The sequence below is a fragment of the Haliotis asinina genome, chromosome 8, assembly GCF_037392515.1.
Source record: "Haliotis asinina isolate JCU_RB_2024 chromosome 8, JCU_Hal_asi_v2, whole genome shotgun sequence".
NCBI lineage: Eukaryota > Metazoa > Mollusca > Gastropoda > Lepetellida > Haliotidae > Haliotis > Haliotis asinina.
Genome location: NC_090287.1, coordinates 20,869,501 through 20,889,704, shown reverse-complemented (window position 1 = coordinate 20,889,704; position 20,204 = coordinate 20,869,501). Strand labels below are relative to the sequence as shown.

The 20,204-nt window shown below is 38.2% G+C and overlaps 1 protein-coding gene across 17 annotated transcripts in view; it reads left to right on the top strand.

Moving 5' to 3' along the window:
* LOC137295405 (ryanodine receptor-like) overlaps positions 1 to 20,204 on the top strand; it is a 173,589-nt gene that overhangs the window by 61,043 nt on the left and 92,342 nt on the right. For 16 of the 17 annotated variants that reach the window (XM_067826761.1, XM_067826763.1, XM_067826757.1 and 13 more), the window contains exons 3-26: positions 1,668 to 1,769; positions 4,792 to 4,863; positions 5,514 to 5,589; positions 6,005 to 6,117; positions 7,059 to 7,155; positions 7,843 to 7,936; positions 8,534 to 8,608; positions 9,929 to 10,085; positions 10,772 to 10,939; positions 11,804 to 11,925; positions 12,314 to 12,438; positions 13,028 to 13,092; positions 13,384 to 13,519; positions 14,492 to 14,712; positions 15,127 to 15,260; positions 15,762 to 16,000; positions 16,277 to 16,466; positions 16,925 to 17,135; positions 17,299 to 17,403; positions 17,861 to 17,964; positions 18,509 to 18,595; positions 18,855 to 19,014; positions 19,186 to 19,259; positions 19,985 to 20,076. In XM_067826761.1, coding sequence (XP_067682862.1) covers positions 1,668 to 1,769; positions 4,792 to 4,863; positions 5,514 to 5,589; positions 6,005 to 6,117; positions 7,059 to 7,155; positions 7,843 to 7,936; positions 8,534 to 8,608; positions 9,929 to 10,085; positions 10,772 to 10,939; positions 11,804 to 11,925; positions 12,314 to 12,438; positions 13,028 to 13,092; positions 13,384 to 13,519; positions 14,492 to 14,712; positions 15,127 to 15,260; positions 15,762 to 16,000; positions 16,277 to 16,466; positions 16,925 to 17,135; positions 17,299 to 17,403; positions 17,861 to 17,964; positions 18,509 to 18,595; positions 18,855 to 19,014; positions 19,186 to 19,259; positions 19,985 to 20,076 — 3,019 coding nt within the window. The remainder of the gene's footprint in view (positions 1 to 1,667; positions 1,770 to 4,791; positions 4,864 to 5,513; positions 5,590 to 6,004; positions 6,118 to 7,058; positions 7,156 to 7,842; positions 7,937 to 8,533; positions 8,609 to 9,928; positions 10,086 to 10,771; positions 10,940 to 11,803; positions 11,926 to 12,313; positions 12,439 to 13,027; positions 13,093 to 13,383; positions 13,520 to 14,491; positions 14,713 to 15,126; positions 15,261 to 15,761; positions 16,001 to 16,276; positions 16,467 to 16,924; positions 17,136 to 17,298; positions 17,404 to 17,860; positions 17,965 to 18,508; positions 18,596 to 18,854; positions 19,015 to 19,185; positions 19,260 to 19,984; positions 20,077 to 20,204) is intronic. The other variant, XM_067826762.1, reaches the window with a different exon arrangement.

Genomic DNA, 20,204 nt, shown 5'->3' with positions numbered 1-20,204 from the left:
TCGCAATATTCCATCACTATCACAGCAGAGGACCCCAGAAACTGATTTCACACTTTGTAACTATGTAGGGAATCAAACCTTGGTCTTCAGCATAACGAGCAGACGCTTTTACCATAATGCTACCTTTAATGGACGTGATGGGTATAGTTATGTACTGTACACCATATATCACTCTGAACAGAAAAGAGACCCTATAACATATGTTATGATTGAAATGACACATTCTGAAGAAGGTACAGATTCTTTCAATTTTTGCAGTTAAGTCATTCTCGCAGAGATTGGAACCTAATCATCAACTTGTAAAGTCAGCAATCTCTCCCACTCAGTGACCACAGCTTCCACAAAATGGGAAGGAAATGAACCCTGGTTGAAAAGTGCTTGACATAAGAAGAACTTGACCTTTTCATGTTTCTTTGGTTGGGTGGTTTGTTGTGTAATCCTGCACTCAGCAATATTCCAGCTATATATAGCGTCAGTCTGGAAAGATTAGAGTTTGGAGCAGGCAATCCAGTTATCAACAGTATGAGCACTGATCTACGCATTTGGGATAGGATGACTTGTCAGCTAAGCCAGCAAATGTGACCACGTGATCCTGGTAGCTGCCGTTTTAGTCAAGCATGGGTCGCTCATGGCTAATTCATACCCAGACCTTCATGGTCTGGTTCTTGGAGTCTGATAAATGTACAGGAATCTGGTTAAGCTGCATTTCCAATTTTCAGTATTGCATATGTGGGATGTTATTACAAATAATAATTCTTATACATATACAGCTATGACTGATTTTCCTATTGTACAGCAGAGTCTAGACAGGAAGTACAATGCATTATTAGCCAAACAGAACATGATTCACTTGTGACAAATTTGTCTATTTATGTCTATTTCATGGACATTCTTTCTTAGTTATACTACTAATAGCATGCTAATACAATGCTTTCAATAGTAAGATTTGTCTGCATACTTTACATTAGTTTTTAATTCATTAGAACAATTCTAGAAGCAAGTGAAATGTACACTCATTCAACCTGCATGAGCACAAAAGACCTACTTGTGTCCTAATTATACCGCTCCATTTTTTATAGGAATATATTATTTTGTGCATAATGATCAAAGCTATTTCTCATATGTCAACTGTATCTGATATATAGTGGTATCATCATTGCATATGATCACTGTGTAACCTATACATAAAAAGAGATATATAATTTGGACACATCATTCTGTTTTTAGTTGTGAAGTTAGTTTCTTTTTTAGTGATTGGAGTGATTATAAGTATGATGTTTGCTTAAACCTTGTTTGTTGTACTTAAGAAAATGTTGTGTGGACTTAGCAGCAGAATTAGCCTTGGATCAAATACTTGTAGCTTTATGTTTTTTAGCAGTGCTAAAAAAATATTTGTGCTTACTTACCGAAATAGTCGTTTTTGTATTATTTTGGTAGACTTGTGTTAAATGTATCTGTTGTGATCAGCTGGACTCATTATTTAGGTGAAATTTTACTAAATTCTAGTTTCAGACAAGTTGCATTTGTCACAGACAGTTAGCATAATTTAGACTGTTGTTGGCATGAGATGAAAATGCCGACTGTGGAAAATGTCCGAGGAGTTAAGGTTCTTGGGAATTTGTAAGGGGAATCAAGTGAATTAACTGTTTGTTGTTCATCTACTTCAGGATGTTCCTCCGGACATCTCAGTGTCAGTGTTCGTGCTGGAACAAGCCCTTTCGGTCCGCGCTCTACAAGAGATGGTCACCTCTACATCCCAAGATTCCAATGTAAGTCCTTCTTTGAGAAAGTAAGTCTGTGTTTCCCTTTGACATAAAAATTTGGGAGTCATCATGACTCCCAGGTGTCATGAAAGTGAGTCATGGACATGTTTTGGGTCCCTTTTTATTTTGAGTCAACTATAGTATGGAACTTTCATCAAGACATCATCTGTGATTGTTTAATAGCGGTAAGAAAAGAAGATGAATAAGGTCAGATATTTGATCAGCACTAAGAAGTTAACTGGCAAGCAATAAACTAAGTATTTTTAAGAACAGCAAATTACAAGCTTTGAGTGTTGGAACTCAGGGCCCACTAGCATTGTGTCAGCAATGACGCAAGCTTTTAAATTCACTGCTTATTTGAGATAATTTGTCAAATACACAGGTTTCCGCATCAGTGCAAACACTGCTTCTTTGAAGAAAAGGTGTCACATCACTGACAAGCTCATTGTAGATTTATATTTTAATTTGTGCAGCAACCAGTTTCATTTCCATAATATGTCCATTTCATTAGTTGCTCTTTTTTCCCTTCTCCAAAGTTTGGAACTTACCTATACCAGTTTATGGACTAGATTCAACATGTGACATTCCTCTTGCTCCATCCTCACTAACTCCAGGGTGTATGTTCCGATATGTCTCCACTATACCCTGGATGCATCTACAGCTCGGCACGAAAGTTTTGTTACCTCCCTTTGCTCACAGTAGCCAATCAACTAAGCCGCCGTTACAACCGAGCTTGCTAGTGTCAACCGTGGTAGTGGTTGCAACTATGAAGGTTTGTTCGCAGTACGACTCAGATTTTTGGGAAATCATACGGACACGTTGCAGGTCCAAAAACTTAAGAAATACATGCAAGAACTCCTTCCTCTTTCAGAGAACCTGTGCATGATTAATCTGTCATATAATTCAAAAGAGAACGTGAGTTGTGATTGGTTGGCTCAACTTCCCAGTGTATACACTTCATTGGATGAAAACCAGGCAAGGGAGGTAATAACTTTATCAGGCTTAGCTGTAGATACATCCAGGATCAAGTGGAGATATCGAGGATAGCTTATCTCCTATTTTACACAATTTCTTGCATTATTGAACGGATTCTAGTCTCTTGACATTTAGGTTTTTGTTTCAAGGTCGTGACACGTAATCAATTTCTGACATCCTTTAAAACTTGTTGTCATTTTGCTGTTCTCATTGCTAACTAGTTTGAAACTTTATTCACTAGACAACTGTAGCCTTCAGTGTTGTGCCGTGAGCGCAGGCTTGCGGGGTTCATGCAGTAATTTTTCACATGGTGCATCAAATTTCTTGCAGCGCATCCTCATTGGCGCGTCCTATTTCTAAAAACACCAACCTTCAAAACTAAAAAAAATTGTCATTTTATTAATATACCGTGATTAAAGTTATTTATGCCTGCTATACCCGACGAACCAACACCACGATGTTTACACCGCCATTTTGAAAGTATTAGCTCATGACCTATCAGGTTTCTTCATATCCATGCGCCAAATTTGCAGTTTATCAGCCAGTGAAATAATTTGTTATATATTTAACATACACATTGTCGTCAAGCGTCAATCATGTCAGGAAAGCAAGCCGCCCAAATGGCAGATACTTCTAGCATGTTATTTTGTGAAAATATGGGGAAGGGAGTGATCAAGATGAAACTCATGAGAGAAAGAGCCCTTCAAATGAAGAAACATCACTATCAGTCCACATATCACTGACAAAAACTGACTTGGATGCTGACACAAAGTGTAAACATAAAGTCCGATCTTATCAGGCTGACTAGGTAAATCAATAATCGTGGGTTTATTTTCACAATGATGGAATGAAATGCAGATGGTGTTATGAGTCAAAATTAACACTGAGTAATCTGTGTGATACATAATGGTTGTAGAAACTTGTATTGCAGTGCAGGGTCATGTCTTGACTGTACAGGACCACATCAGGGCTCTCGACAAGTGAATTTTTAGCATGTTTAACCTATCAAAGTTCATGGTTGATTCAGACATGATATGAATTTAATATGTTTTATGTTCGATTTTTATATATTGAAACTTTTTAAATTTTCAGGACACTCTAAATTTTTTCATGTCCCTTAAAATCATACATGTAGGGGCACTTGGGCCAATATTTTACCAAACCTAGGAACAACACTGGCCTTGACATTGCCTATTTATGCCCCAAACTCTGACACTCCAGTTCCATGTTAAGTAGCTGTACATCTTTAACAATGTCCTCAAACGTATCTTTACTTGCCTTCATTAACAGATTCTGATTTTAAGAGCTTCCTTTTTATGACCCTGCCATATATGGCAGGGGGTATATAGGGTTACCCTCTGTGTATGTCCATATGTCTCTACATCTGTATGAAACAGGGAATGTACTTTATCCACTTCTTCACAAAAAAAAGCACTGTATAATTCATTGATCTTATACGTGGGCTTCTGGGGACTCTAATGGTTTTTGTCATATTTTGTTTTTGTATTTTATTGCTTTTTGTAAGTTTTGTAGAGACGTGATTTGAGGTACATTTTTCTGAATTTCTTCATGATGATAGTATTATAAGGGATGAAGGGGGGATGTATGTTATCCACTTCTCCTCAAAAACTACTTTATGGAATTCATTTAGATTACAGATGTGTTTTATCAGGACTCTAAAGGTGTGCATCTCATAGAACAAGCTGATGTAAACAATCCTATTAGACATTGCTGGAATAGTCACTTGTAAAAATATGCAATATACACAAAAACTAATGGACTGCTGTGTAGATATTGATTCTTTGAAGGGTGTCATATACATATTTTACTGACAGATGGTCTGGAGGCTGGAAGGGGGTGGTGGGGTAACCTAGTGTTGAAAGCATTTGCTTGCCACTCTGAAGACTTGGGTACAATTCTCCACATGATTAGAATGTATAAAGCCCATTTTTGGTCTCTCCAACCCTGCTATTACTGGATGTATCCTGACAGACAGCAGAAATACTTGCCCATACTTTCAGTGGTAAAACAGTTGACCTTTCTTTTGTTCCAGGTAGCCCAATCTGGTCACAGAACATTGTTGTATGGTCATGCAATTCTTCTCAGACATCTCCATGGAAACATGGTGTGTATTCAGAGTACTTTTGAACCATTGTCATTGTACCATGAAAGCACTGTGAGCACACTTCATATTCATGATTGTCCTGTTGTCATGGATATGTGGTCAGTATGCATACTGCATATAAACCATTTTCGAATGACAATGGAATGTGGTCAGTATGCATAGGTTTTATAAGCTGTCATATTGGAAACATGGTCAATGTATAGAGTGCTTGTAAACTGTTGTCAAGGAAACCAGAGAGCGTGTACTGTATAGTGCTTGTAAACTGTTGTCATGGAAATATGTTGAGTGTACATAGTGCTTGTAAACTGTTGTCATGGAAACATGGTCAGAGTAGATGGTGCTTGCAAATTGTTGTCATGGAAACAACATGAATATTAACAGTGCTTGTAAATCATTTTGGTATGAACATGTTAATATTACTGCTTTAATACTTGAAACTGATAACATCTGGTTTTATTATTGAAATGTTGACACCTGTTCTTCCATTCTGCTAATTAATGCGCCAACCATCAGTAATGATTGAACAGGACTATGCATACAAAGGTGCAAAGAAATAAGATCCTTGACACATGTTTGGCGGAAACTTTGTAAACAGCTAGATGGGTATTGTTCTAGAAATTATTAGTATAATTGTGTTTTCCTGTTTCCAGTATCTCTCCTGTCTTTCAACCAGCTCCTCCAACGACAAGCTTGCCTTTGATGTCGGCTTGCAGGAAACTGCAATTGGTTAGATACATTTTACATTTTCTTTAAAACTGAGAATAGATAGAAAATTGAAATGTGTGACAGTATGAAGTCTTTGAATGTCATTTAGAAGTGTAAATACATAAGAATGAAGATTTTATGGATATCAACTTCTTTATGAGAGAACACAACGTTTCGGAGTTAATGCTTACTCCTTCATCACCTGATGAAGGAGTAAGCATTAACTCCGAAACGTTGTGTTCTCTCATAAAGAAGTTGATATCCATAAAATCTTCATTCTTGTGACAGTATGGTACTTATATTAGGAAAGCAAAGAAAGTAATAATTTTATCTGAGTGTATGAATTCATATATATTGAAGCTATTTCTCAAAAGAAGTTGCAGATGGGTATATCGACATGGCATAGTTTCTGTATGTTTACCTGTGGTGTTGCCAGGTGAGTCTTGTTGGTGGACAATCCATCCCGCTTCCAAACAAAGATCTGAGGGTGAGAAAGTACGAGTCGGGGATGATCTCATCCTTGTCAGTGTGTCCTCAGAAAGATACCTGGTAGGTATTGAAAACGCTAGGATACGGCCATGCATGTGGACTCCCTCGGCTGAACAACATCTGAACTTTGCATTATTGCAGATTTTTATGCAGATTTAAAAGTAAACTCGTTACTGGTGTTCATCTTTGTTTTGTGTGTGTGTGTGTCTGTGTGGTCAAAGTGGGTGGGGGGGGTGGTTAATTAAGGAAAAAACCCAACAGTGTGCGTAAAGATTTGATTTTATTGAGTATTTGAGTTCTGTCTAAACATTTAATTAATTTGAGTCTGATTTGTAAATATAGATTGCTGCTGATTACTTTCTTGGACAATTCAGATAATCCAATATGATTATTACAGAATCAGACAGTTGAGCCTATAATATCAGAAAACAGCTATTTTATGCAAGTTATCATCCATTAAGGCAACATAAGAAGGATTAGCTTGTTAATACGACTTTTAGGTCAATGTGGCTGCCATGCTAAAATGTACTTCCTTAAGGCAGGACTGTACGATACTTATCATGATACGTAACATAGTGAACAGCAAAAGAGAAACAATTTTCGAAAAAATAAAATTTCATTAAAATTAGTGTTCATGTTTATGCCTTCAGTTTATTGATTTTGCCAAAACAACAAGTAAAAAACAGTTGCATTTCTTCCATTGTTCAGTATGTCTTATGGATGTTTTACCATTCTAGTTTAGGGTCTTTTTTTATGTTGCATGCAGACGTTTTCCAGTTATGTAATGTGGCTTTTAAGAATTATGAACAAGACCGGACAAAACAGTGATTGATCTTGTGAATGATCCAAACCTGATCTGATCCATGTAGTGCACTCTTCCAATTAGCAGTCAGTTCTCACCAGGAGATTCTTTGGATTTTACCATTTTGGCAGTTTATTAGTATTATGCTTTTGGAAAAAAACTGTTCATTCGAAAACTTCATGGTTTCTCCTTGTTTCAGCACATCGGCAGTGGCTCCGCAGTCATTGCATCGTTCCAGCAGACTCTGTGGACAGTGGTGCCCATGTGTTCTGGAGCTGTCAGAACCAAAGCCCTAGGTAAGACTGGTGTTTATACTGATACCTGACATGGTCGAAACACCCAGCAAGTAGTCTCTTGTAGTCTGCAGCTTTCAGGACCTAGTGGTTCCTTTCACACTGAAACCCTGGGTTTCCTTCCATACATGGGTATTTTGCTGGAATATTGCTTAAAGTGGCATGAACCATATTTTCTGAGTCACTCATCACCAAAACATCATTCAGGCAGTGTTTGAGGTAAAATGTGAACAAGATCTACTGGGCCAAAATTCCTATTGCTGTAACATTAGAATATATACTGAACATCAAAAGAAATGCAAATTGAAATCTCATAAAACTAAGCGTTCATGTTTTTGACCTCTATTTAAAAATTTCACAAAAAAGGTCAGTTGCATTTCTTTTGCTGTTTAGTATACTAATTAGGAACTTTCTTGCATGCATGCATTTCATTGCATGACATTATTAGTTATTAAAACAGTAATTGGAAAAACCTGGGGAAAACCCCTTAAAATTGGTGATTACATTAAAAATGTATATATTTCAATTATAACTGAAATGTCAAACCAGAAGTCATTCAGTAATGGATAGTGGATTTGATTTCCGATTCCCAACATTATTTAGACTATACTAATTTATGAGTGTCACGTAAGGTTTGATACAGCTTTAAGAAATGTTTGTTAGTAGTCATGTGAACTGGTTCTGTTTCAGCCAATGTGTTTGGTGGAGATGTGCTGAGACTGTTCCATGGCCACATGGATGAGTGTCTTACAATACCAGAAGCTGGCAGCGAAACTGAATTCAAGTAAGATGCAATGAAATGTCATGCTTGATTGACATTTTAGAAGATGCTATGTGATGAACAGAGATTTTTCTGGGTTACATAAAACAATAAAACAAGAAGTTGCAACCCAAAGAAATCTCTATGTTCGTCACTGAAATTTCGGTTTCTGAAATGGAACATAACTTCATCATCTGTTTTTAACCTACTTTTATAGAATGCCTTATTGCTATACAACTTAACAGTATATAGAGGATGCTAAACTATGTCCTGTGTAATACCATATTTATGAAACAATTGAATGGTTTGGTATCTAATGAGCGAAAGTGAGTTAGATAGCGATACCATTCACAAGTTTCATAAATATGGTGTTACACTGGACGTAGTTTAGTATTTTATTCATCACTCACCCAACATTAGCAAATTAATATTGTGCAAAGTACTTCTTGCCTAAGAATTCAGCGAGTGTGATGACACTCTTTTCGCAAGTCAGTCAAGGTCTAATACTATTGTGACAGAGGTATTAACATTGTGATGTCATAACTTTGATGTCATACATACATCATCACAAGATGGTATTACACAATATGCGTAGTGTATATCATTTACTTTGTGTTGCAGTGCTGTGATGTACGAGACTGGAGCTGTATGCAGCCATGCTAGATCTCTGTGGCGACTTGAACACATCAGAACAAAGTAAGGACATCTTTGCTACCCTGCTGTTACAACCGAGTCATAGAATCTTCATTGTGGCATGGTTCCTCCTGGGCTGATCTGCTATGATAGCGATTTGTTTGTTCGTTGCTTGATGCGACACTCAGCAATATTGCAGTCATGGGTGTCAGTCTGTAAATAATTGAACCCTGACCAGACAGTCCGGTCATTGGAATTGATTTCTTCAGCTGGGGTACGATGACATGTGTCAACCAAGTCAGTGAGTCTGACCACCCGATCCTGTTAATTGCTTCTTACAAGCAATGGTGGCTGAAGACCAGTTCTTAATGGGTTGCCTATGGCAACCCATAGCAGTGAACTGACAGTGGATGGGGTAGCACGCAGTTTACCGAACAAAAGAATTAGAAAAATGAAATCTGGAAAACAGCAGTTGTCTCCCTTACTTCTTAAGACTCTACAACAGAGTCTGCTTGGGAGGATGTAGACACTTTAGACATGATGTGGAGTAAAGGGAAGGAGGGTTGGAACAGATTAGTTGGAAGCTACTGAAATTAGTGACCTGATTGAGTGTCAGTGGATTTGTTGTAACTGTTGATCAAACTTACATTTCAATTCCCTATAGGTGTTTTCTGCCATGCTTCTGTATGATATGTTATGCGTTATGTACATTTATCACTTTGGATAATGGCTTATATTATATCAAACTTACATTTCAATTCCCTATAGGTGTTTTCTGCCATGCTTCTGTATGATATGTTATGCGTTATGTACATTTATCACTTTGGATAATGGCTTATATTATATCAAACTTACATTTCAATTCCCTATAGGTGTTTTCTGCCGTGCTTCTGTATGATATGTTATGCGTTATGTACATTTATCACTTTGGATAATGGCTTATATTATATCAAACTTACATTTCAATTCCCTATAGGTGTTTTCTGCCGTGCTTCTGTATGATATGTTATGCGTTATGTACATTTATCACTTTGGATAATGGCTTATATTATATCAAACTTACATTTCAATTCCCTATAGGTGTTTTCTGCCATGCTTCTGTATGATATGTTATGCGTTATGTACATTTATCACTTTGGATAATGGCTTATATTATATCAAACTTACATTTCAATTCCCTATAGGTGTTTTCTGCCATGCTTCTGTATGATATGTTATGCGTTATGTACATTTATCACTTTGGATAATGGCTTATATTATATCAAACTTACATTTCAATTCCCTATAGGTGTTTTCTGCCATGCTTCTGTATGATATGTTATGCGTTATGTACATTTATCACTTTGGATAATGGCTTATATTTACCATGTGGCATGGTTGCAGATGGGCTGGTGGTTTCATGGGATGGGGACAGCAGTGCAGAATTCGCCACGTAACATCTGGTCGCTACCTGGCGGCCGTCAACGAGAACCAAGTTCAGACCGTCCATCGTAGCCACGCATCAGAGGAGAGCACAGCATTCTTTGTCAGGCAGTCAAAGGTGAAATCAACATTTAAAGTAGCTGCCATACATTTTCAGATCTGACGTCGGACACCTTGTCCATGACGAAAAGGGTTATCTCAAGCAAAATTGACAAGGATATGATCTGTAAGAGTTGTGCAGCTTTCATGATATAAGGCAGTTACTGTCTGTTAGCAGTACCAGATACCAGTCCTCCTAAGTTAACATGTGTATTGGATAAAGAAAATCAGTTTGGGTTTACACGTTTAGCAGAATTCCACCAATATCACAGTTGCACCTATATGCGAATCAAACAAACGGACTGACGGACGGACAGACAAGTGAATATGAAAGTACCAAAATTATTTGTCTTTCTTAACCATCCACGTCTAATTTTGCTACCATCTGGTTTGTTACATGTGTTGTAATCTCCATCTAGTATAACTAGTTATCCAGTTAATGCCAATAAAACTTAACAATATCTTAGTTAAATGACTGTTCAGAATATATTTTGACTCTAATGCTTACTAAAAATAGCTAAAGTCATTGTTATGTTAATGTGTAAAATATAAACAGCTAAGCATAATCCATGTAAATTATCCAATGAAACATTCCACTTCAAGTAACATGAATGGATCAGTTATGACACCAGGTGTTTGCCTTGTTAATTGTTCATCTGTTTGAGGAGTTCATGTGACGTTAACCTGTTCTGTTGTCTGTTGTAGGATGACAAAAAGATGTCAGAGGGCCGTGAGGATGAGGGTATGGGCCGCCCTGATATCAAGTACGGAGACTCTATGGTCTTCATCCAACACTGTTCCACCAGTTTGTGGCTCTCCTACCAGACATTTGAGACAAAGAAGAGAGGCATTGGCAGAGTGGAAGAGAAGAAAGTAAGATTAATGTTCTCATGCCTTGCAGCTGACTGAAAAAGGTCTTCTGAAATGTAAATTCAGAGTTAGTACCAGTGGATTTATCCTCGAATCCAATAGTTTATAGCTCATATTTAGAGGCAGGATGTTCTCAATGAAAACAAAAGGCATTCCACCAAATTTTGTACTCAAAATATGCTCACAGAAACTGATAAGGGAAGACGTGAAAGTACAAGTGTTCCTTCATATATGTCCAAACTTTAACTCACAGTGCAATACATACCTTGTGAAGGAACCTGGAATGTTCTTTGTTTCAAGTGTTCCCTTATTTGTTTCTATGAGGATATGTTTGGGACCACAATGTTCTTTCATATTTTTCTATTTAATCTGACATAGAGTATATTTTGTTATTTGTTAATCTTGTATATTTCTCTTATCAATCTGACATGGCATTGCAGAAGAGCAAAGGAAATATGAAATAATCAGAAGTTGTTAATTTCCTTTGTGTTATAAATGTACATGTTTTATTGGCTATTACCTTTGGTCTCCTGCTGAGGAAGATGAGACACTAAACCCTCATAGTCTCTTCAGGTATGCCTATTGATGTGATTGCAGATAAAACTTGTAATATTATGCAAATACATGGTCAGAGCAATGGAGTGAACTCCCCTCTGAAACACTGTCAGAAATTTGGGTAAAATCATTAACTAGAGCTCATTAACTAGATCATATCCACCATCTTCAAGTAACACACCAATGTTGCAGTGATTGAACAAGTCAAGTTAGCCATTAAATCAGCTTTAAGACAGGAGGTTCGAGTTTACAGTAACATGTGATTATATATTGATGGTAACAAACCTGTGAGTACCTGTTTCTTCTTGTCAGGCTGTGATGTTGGTTGAGGGTCACATGGATGATGGCTTCACCTTGTCAAGAGCCCAGGAAGAGGAGTCGCGATCTGCTCGCGTCATCAGGAAGTGCCAGTCTCTATTCACAAGATTTAACAAGTGAGATAACTTGCTTATTCTCTTGACTGTCTTAAACAGATTAAATTTCGGTTAGAATTGGTCTTTAGTAATCCAGTCTTGTCACAAGAGGCAATTAACAAGATCCGGTAGTCAGTCATACATTTTAACGTATCTTAATTGTTTGAATAGATGTTTGTGGGATCAATCATGTGATTGTCTAGTCCAGACTTGATGACTGTACATATCACTCTCATGTTGTTTGAATGTTGCCAGTCATGGCTTTAAACAGACCAGTTCTATTTTGAGCCCAAAACAGATTTTTAATTTTTAAGGTAACTATGTAACAGCTGACAAAAGAACAGACATTACCTTGAAATGTTCGGAATGGAACTGTTCTGATTATGACTCTGATTATGCGTTTTTGCAGAGCTCTGGACAGCCTGAAGACAGAAGGTCGGAACTCCCATGCCTGGGGTCGGATAAGCTTGTCGGAGGTCATCAAATGCCTAGAGGATCTCATTGACTACTTTGCTCAGCCTGGAGATGATGAAGGTGGGCACACCCCGGCGCAATAATGACTTAGCAAAACATCACTGCCACAGGCTAATTTACGTATCACATGACCAGATTTTTCTGTTACACAAACATGCATATTCATAAACAGGCCGAGACATAACCGGGCATAACACAAGCAATTTGGTGTGTTTTTCATACTGTTTTACACTTTCACGAAAGTGTTCTTATAGAACTGTGACAGTAAGGTTGTATGACAATGCGTATTTATATTTCAAACCGACTGCATCGTTTGCTCTCCATAACACTTTGATAACAGCACATAGAGCTGTACAACCCATGTAAACAAAGGATCGCTGCTTACATCAAAAGAGTGATACATGTTTTATGATATTTTCTCAGTGAAACCATTTTAGCAAGAATGTTTAATTAGATATGTAGGATCATAAAAAATGAAGGGGTTAAGAAATTCTGTGCATAATATTGTATGGAACTCTGAGTAGGAGAGTGGAAGATGGGGACACCAGGATATTTTTAGTTTGTGTGGGGTCGAGAAAAGGGAGCTTAGTTCTCAAGAATATCCTGAAATTATGTTTACAGGCTGTAACTGTGTCTTGCCTATTTTCAGAACATGAAGAAAAACAAAATAAACTTCGTGCTCTACGCAACAGACAAGATCTGTTTCAGGAAGAGGTAAGGCATATCTGTTCCTCATAATTTTGGTAATGAGATAAAAATAATTTTGTGAAAATGAACTAATTGTTTTTGATCAGACAATCCTTTGCGAAATCATGTAAAGTGTTGGAAGAATGATCGCAAAGATCTTATCTGTGTGTGAAATATATTAACATTTGTATATCAAAAGAAATGTTGATGGTGTTATTATAAACAGTTTCTGGACTGACATTTTTGTGCAGCTCTGTTATCAGGGAAAAGACCCACGATGTTTGAACATTAATGTTCACTGTGAAATGTGATTTGCAGGGTATGATTGCTCTCATCCTGGAGACAATAGACAAACTCAGCCAGTACAAGAGTAAACAGAAGTTTGCCCACTATGCAGGAGAGGATGCAGCCGAGAGCTGGGATGACATCTCTTCCTACCTGTATCTCTTGCTGGGTAGGCTTTCATCAACCATACTCAAGAAAGACTTGTCTTTGTATCAGGTTCTTTGGTATTAATCTGTGTTTGTATCTATACAGAGATTGAAGTAGTGTGCTTAAATTTGCACTGTTTAAGTTGAATTGGACATAAAACATTTTCTGTGTCCCTGGTGGCCCTACTAAATTGTACAAAATATTAGTGGCCCTCTCAGTTCAACAGCTTAACATGGGTGTGGCCATTTTGAATGCCACTGTCTTGGATTTTAACATAGTTAGTTGGTTGGTATATGGGCCTAGGCCAAATAAAACTGAAATGTTGTTGCACTTCTATCCCTGCTTCATCTATGTCTCTGTTTTGATAGACCTTAACTTAGCTCAGACTACATATACTATTGTTACTGCATTTAATGTTTTAGGAAAATTTTAATTGTTTTGCATGTGTGCACACCTACGTAGAGTCAGGAATTAATTGTACTCACTGCTGTATTTTTGAGATGTCTCATGGATTTGGTTAGCCTAGTGGTTTACACCTTCACTCGTCAGGCCGAGGACATGGGTTTGATTCCCCACATGGGTACAATGTGTGAAGCCCATTTCTGGTGTCCCTGCCCTAATATTGCTGGAATAAAATTTACTCACTCCAGTTTTCTTGGCAGGTTTTGTACGAGTGCGTGCAGAAGTAAAATTGTAAATATGCAGTCCAAATCTTTTGCACGTGACATTTTTATTAAAATCCTAAATCATGTTAAAATGTATTTGGTACTTTTTAAAATGCCGTAGATCAGAATCTGTGCATCCAAAATATTTTTTGTGTGATTCTATTAATTTTTTGCATGAAAAATGCAGGTTTCTGCATTAATGTGAGCACTGCACTCACTGTATCAAGATTAACATTTATAATCAGGTCAGCCATGAATCCCTGGACTGGTACCATGTGTAACAATGCTTATCGTGAAACAACCATATGACTTGTAATTGTGTGTTTCAGCGGCCATGATCCGTGGTAACCGTGCCAACTGTGCCCAGTTCGCCCAGTCCTACCGACTGGACTGGCTTGTGAACCGTCTGGAGAGTCAGCAGTCTTCCAAAGGTGTGCTTGATGTGCTTCACTGTGTGCTTATTGACTCTCCAGAAGCTCTCAACATGATCAAGGAAAAACATATCATCACTATAATATCTCTCATCGACAAACATGGCAGAGACCCAAAGGTGAGTCTGTCTTTGGTGGCACTTAGTGTCAACACTGACTTACAGTGATCAATTTGATCACATTGTTAATTTTACACATTGTTGTAGTGGGGTAATCTACATATTTGCATCTCATGCCAAAGATCCATGTTTGATTAAGCACAGAGATACATATTTAAAACCCATTTCTGGTGTATAACAAAGTGATATTGCCGGAATATTTCTCAAAGTGGCGTAAAACTCGAATGAGATCTAATTTGGGTGGAAAGTTGAGTTTACTTGACATCTTGTGTTGTTTCAGGCTGCAGTAGTTTCAGACATATTTCTTTAATGAAAATACCTCATTTTTTGCTTTGCAGAGACAGAGACCGAAAGGTGAGTCTGTCAAAGGTTTCATGTTATGTGGTTATGGAACTGTTGTCTTTTGTTGTGCAGGTGCTAAACGTGTTGCGGTCTCTCTGTGTTGGTAATGACGTTGCTGTCCGAACCAACCAGAATCTCATCTGTGATAACCTGTTACCTGGACGTGATCTCCTGCTGCAGACAAAACTTGTTGATCATGTGACAAGGTAGGTTGACTTCTTAACTCATGAAATGCTGAGGTTGTCAAAGTGATAACTCTTACTACGTGAACATTCTCCATATGACAATGATTCTATTGTGCGTGGAATATCGTACCATTATGGTAACAGGAACTGGCCAGAAGGCCAAGGACATAGTTCACAACTCTGGTTTTTCATCCCTTCGAAATTCTGGTGCAAACTTATCCACAATTACCTGGTCAGGCTCTGTGACTTGACAATTGCATGTCATCAAGTCATCGAGTACTGATAGAGAAACATTTCAGGTCACTGATTTAGGTCTGATCCAGGGCCATGTTAAAAAACACTGATCTTGGCCCCAATACTTTACAATTTATGATAGTCAAAGGAGTGGGGCCAAAGCTTGGAACTACACTGGCTGTCATTGACAAAACTTAATATTTCTGTGTCTGAGTTTGTTCAACAATTTTTCACTCTTAAAAGGTGACGTTATGTGGAAATCAGACAAAACTGTGAATTCTTTTCTAGTTTGCGACCAAATCTGTTTGTTGGCATCTGTGAGGGATCTCCCATCTACAAGAAGTGGTACTTTGAGGTTGTGATTGTGAATTGTGAGGCCTCCACACACCTCCCGCCTCACCTCCGTATTGGGTTTGCCAACACTGAGGGGTTCATGCCCTACCCTGGAGGAGGAGAACATTGGGGTGCCAACGGGGCTGGAGATGACCTGTACTCTTACAGCTTCGATGGACTCAATCTCTGGACTGGTGAGCTCTTCTTGTTTCTACAAGATTTGGTACTTTAGTGAGGGTCAAGTGCCAGAGATATTATTTCAGTGTCAGAACTGTTATCAGATTTGATAACAGTTTTTGTTTTCTTAATGTTGGGTTTGGTTTTGCAGGCTTCATATTGACCTTGTAAGCTTTAAAACATATTTTGAGGAATTCAAGGGTATTTCAGATTTCACATTATATGTACTTTTTTAAGGACTAAATAGATAAAGTGCTGCACTTACTTTTGAAAATGTGCACATTTTGTTGCAGGTGGCAAGCCGAGGTGTGTCCGACCAGGAACAGTGAACTTCCAGAAGAATGACATCATTGGCTGTGCCCTTGACCTTTCCATACCACAGATAGTTTTCACAGTGAATGGAGTCAAAGTTCGGGGCATCTTCAAGGACTTCAATCTGAGTGGCATGTTCTTCCCTGTTGTCACTCTTGGAGCCAACATCAGGTCAGTGTTGTGTGTGGACATTAGGTTGATGTTGATTTGTTTTTGACATCAATTGTTTGAGACATAGATACTCTTGATGTGTTAATGTAAAGTCTGTCAGTCTGTATGTGCAAATGTCAAGTCATTCATATGAAAAGTGCTGCATCCAGATGTGTAATTGTGGAAATACCACTCACTGTGCTTACCTGGCATAAATTTATAATTTATAACCCGTTTCTATATAATGGGCACATAATTAATTAGTTAGTAATTATTAGATCGTTGAACAAAATGTCAAACATTTGAAGATCAAAACAAAAATATTTGTACCACCAGAATTCAAAACAGGGCTTCCTAAGCGCAGCACATAGCCAGTACATCCACCATTAGCCCCTCCAAGGAAATCCTGGCTGCAGCAGTGTATGAATCTGAAGCCATGCTTAAAGGAAATTAACACTTTTCAACTTGTTTTTCCACAGTATTCGCTTTGTATTTGGTCATGATCATGGTCGACTAAGGTATGGACCACCAGAAGAGCATTCCCCCATCATTGAATCCTTGCCGCCAAAAGAAAAGGTGAAAATTGAGCCGTATTTCTACTTTGGGAACCTCACAAAGAACATGCTGAGTGGCCCAACAGAGACCATGGATTATGTCCCCTTTGTGCCAAACCCAGTCACAACATCAAGAGTAAGTTCAGTGAAATCGACCGATGCATGACCGTACTAAACTAATCATTAGATCTTCATGTCATACTACACACAACTAACTATTGCATACTCATGATATGTCAATCATGTACATCATGGTATTTTGTTGTTCCTGGTTTGTTTATTTTGGCATGGTTTTGCAGATTCAGCTTCCAGCTTTCATAGAGAATGTGCGAGACAAGCTAGCGGAGAACCTCCATGAGATGTGGGCCATGAACAAAGTGGAGCAAGGATGGACGTATGGAGAGGTATGTTGACTCATGAAGCTTAAGCGATTTGAGCTGTTAAAACCCTAACTTCTTTGAATGAAATTTGTATAAGTCCTTATCTGTGAAGCAGGGATGAGGTAACTAGTGGTTAAAGTATTTATTTGTTACAATGAAGATCCAGGTTTGATTCTCTACCATGTTACAGTGTTAAGCACATTTCTGGTGTCCACTGCTGTGATATTACTGGGATGTGGCTAAAAGTGTAAAAGCAAACTTGCTCTGTAATCTGTTAAAACCCTGTGTGTTATAGGTAGTCTGTTGTTAGTACCCATATCATATATTTGTTGTGAGATAAAGCATAATGTTGCGAAGAGCATATATGTTGTTGTTGTGAGACAGCATCTTTTGACAAAATCTCTCAGAAACAGTGAAGATATGATAGTTATACATTTACTAGGCTTTACATCTGTATTGCATATTTGAATGTATATTCAAGGTGCGAGATCCAGATCGCAAGAAGAACCCAGCTCTCACATCTTTTGAGAAGGTTCCCATCTCGGAGAAGAAATATGTCATCACAGTGGCTTTTGAAACTCTGAGGTGTGTTGTGTGATGAATAGAGATTGTTAGCTGTTTTCTTCAGTCACAAATGTCTCTGATGTTATCATATGCTGGTAATAAAAATGATAAGTGTATTACACAAGGAATCATTAAGCTTTGTTCGTATTTTCTATTGATACTGTTTGATATTGATGATACAGAAATGCCTTAGAGATGTCATTTCTTTCAATTTCTAACACAGTTGAGGTTCACATGCCTATTTTAAGAACTGAGTTCACTGACAGATGTAGCTTAATAAATTAAGGATGAAAAGATATTCTTCATTTGAACTGACACATGATCACAATACCCATTTGTGGCCTTAAGCACTTAGTGTTTGAAAATTGTTGATAGTTTTTTTTAAAATCGATGATTTTATATTTCCTTCAGTATTTCCAGTCATATAACTTTACTATCTTTCTGTGATTGTATCCTGGGCAAGCACTGATCAATGATATTAAGCTGTATGTGCAGTAGACAGATGATGTCCTTGCCTTGAACCTTGTCCACATTGAAACCTGTAATGTCTGGTTGTGTCCCACAGAACATTGTTAGCCCTTGGCTACCACATCTCCATCAACCCCCAGCAACAACAGAACAACCGCATGAAGACCATCAAGTTGGGCAACAAGTGAGTACTCACGGAGCCTGTCTGGGGTAGAATGTCACATGTTCAGCTTCCTTCAGAGAAACGGTTACGAAACATTCCCTATGGTTTGGGAAATAAGATTATTCTCGTTACTTCCCTGCACTTGCAGATGTCAGTCATTTAGGTACCTGTCATCTCCCATTATCTGGCAAGGTAAAACACCAACCTCTTGCCCAGATGATGAGAGCAATGGCTACACGCCCGGAATAGCATGTTACAGGATACAATGTGTCTGTTACAGCTTCCTCCAGTCTAATGGCTACAAGCCCACCCCACTTGATCTGTCTGGAATTCAGCTGAACGACAAGATGGAGGAGCTTGTGGAGCTTCTGGCTGAGAACACTCACAATGTCTGGGCCAAGGACAGGATCAAACACCACTGGACATACGGCCTGAACGAGGTCAGTACATGCAGTAGATGACTTCAAGGGCACATTTCGTTTTTTACTTCGTCAGTTTCTTGGATTGAAAGAACCATCCTAATGAAAACATATGAAGCAGAAAGTAGTGACTGTCATAGTTAGTACAAGACTACTTAGAGTAAGCCTTATGTGATTGTTTCCTGTTTGCAGGATCCCCTGCATAAGAGAAGTCCCCATCTTGTCCCTTACAACAAAGTGGATCAGCATATCAAGAAGGCTAACAGGTGAGTTAACATCCATCTTATCCCCTACCACAAGGTGGATCAACACGTCAAGAAGGATAACAGATGAGTTAACATCCATCTTGTTCCCTACAAGAAGATGGATCAACACATCAAGAGGTGCCGATGCAGCTGTCAAATATTTTCAGTGTATTCACATACTCATTGTGATGGTGCTGGTGCTCAATGAGGCCTTGGACCATGTTTGGTTTAAATGTTGTAGGTAGCACTGCACTGTTACTATGTAGTTAACATGATTCTGTGCATTTACCATCAGGACATCCTTGCTAACATATTTTGAATGATATGGTTTGTGCTTGAAATGTGTAACAATAACGAAATAAAGAATTTATGTTTTAATTCCTTGGATGTTTTTGTAGGAACTAGCACGTTTTCCTGTTTATAGTGTGTACAGTTTTGGTTGTATGACAAAATATATGATCATGCATATTTGGGATGTAACTTATTTGAAACAGGTGGTAGAGGTGAAACAGGTAGGTACAGGTGGGTAGACTAGTGGTGAAAACATTCACTTTATCATGTTGAAGACTCAGGTTTTATTACCCTCATATGTACAATTTCTGAAGCCGATTTCAGGTGTCCCCCGATTTTACTTGAATATTGCTAAAGTGTTGTAAAACCATACACACTCACTGTATGAACCAGCTTCTATGTGCCAGGTAAAGATATCATACAGTATGTATTGCATGACTGAAATCTGTTCTCAGGGACACTGCAAGTGAGGCTGTACGGACTCTGATGGCATACGACTACGTGTTGGAACCTCCTACCAGCGAGACTGGGGAGAGCGGTATGAGAGGTCCGTTTACTTTAAGTGTCACTAACTGTTCTACCTGCTAACAGTGCCATCATCATCATCGTCACTGTGAACAAAAGCTGACTCTTCAGTATAGGATCATATAGTGATCTTCTTAGAAACAAGACTCA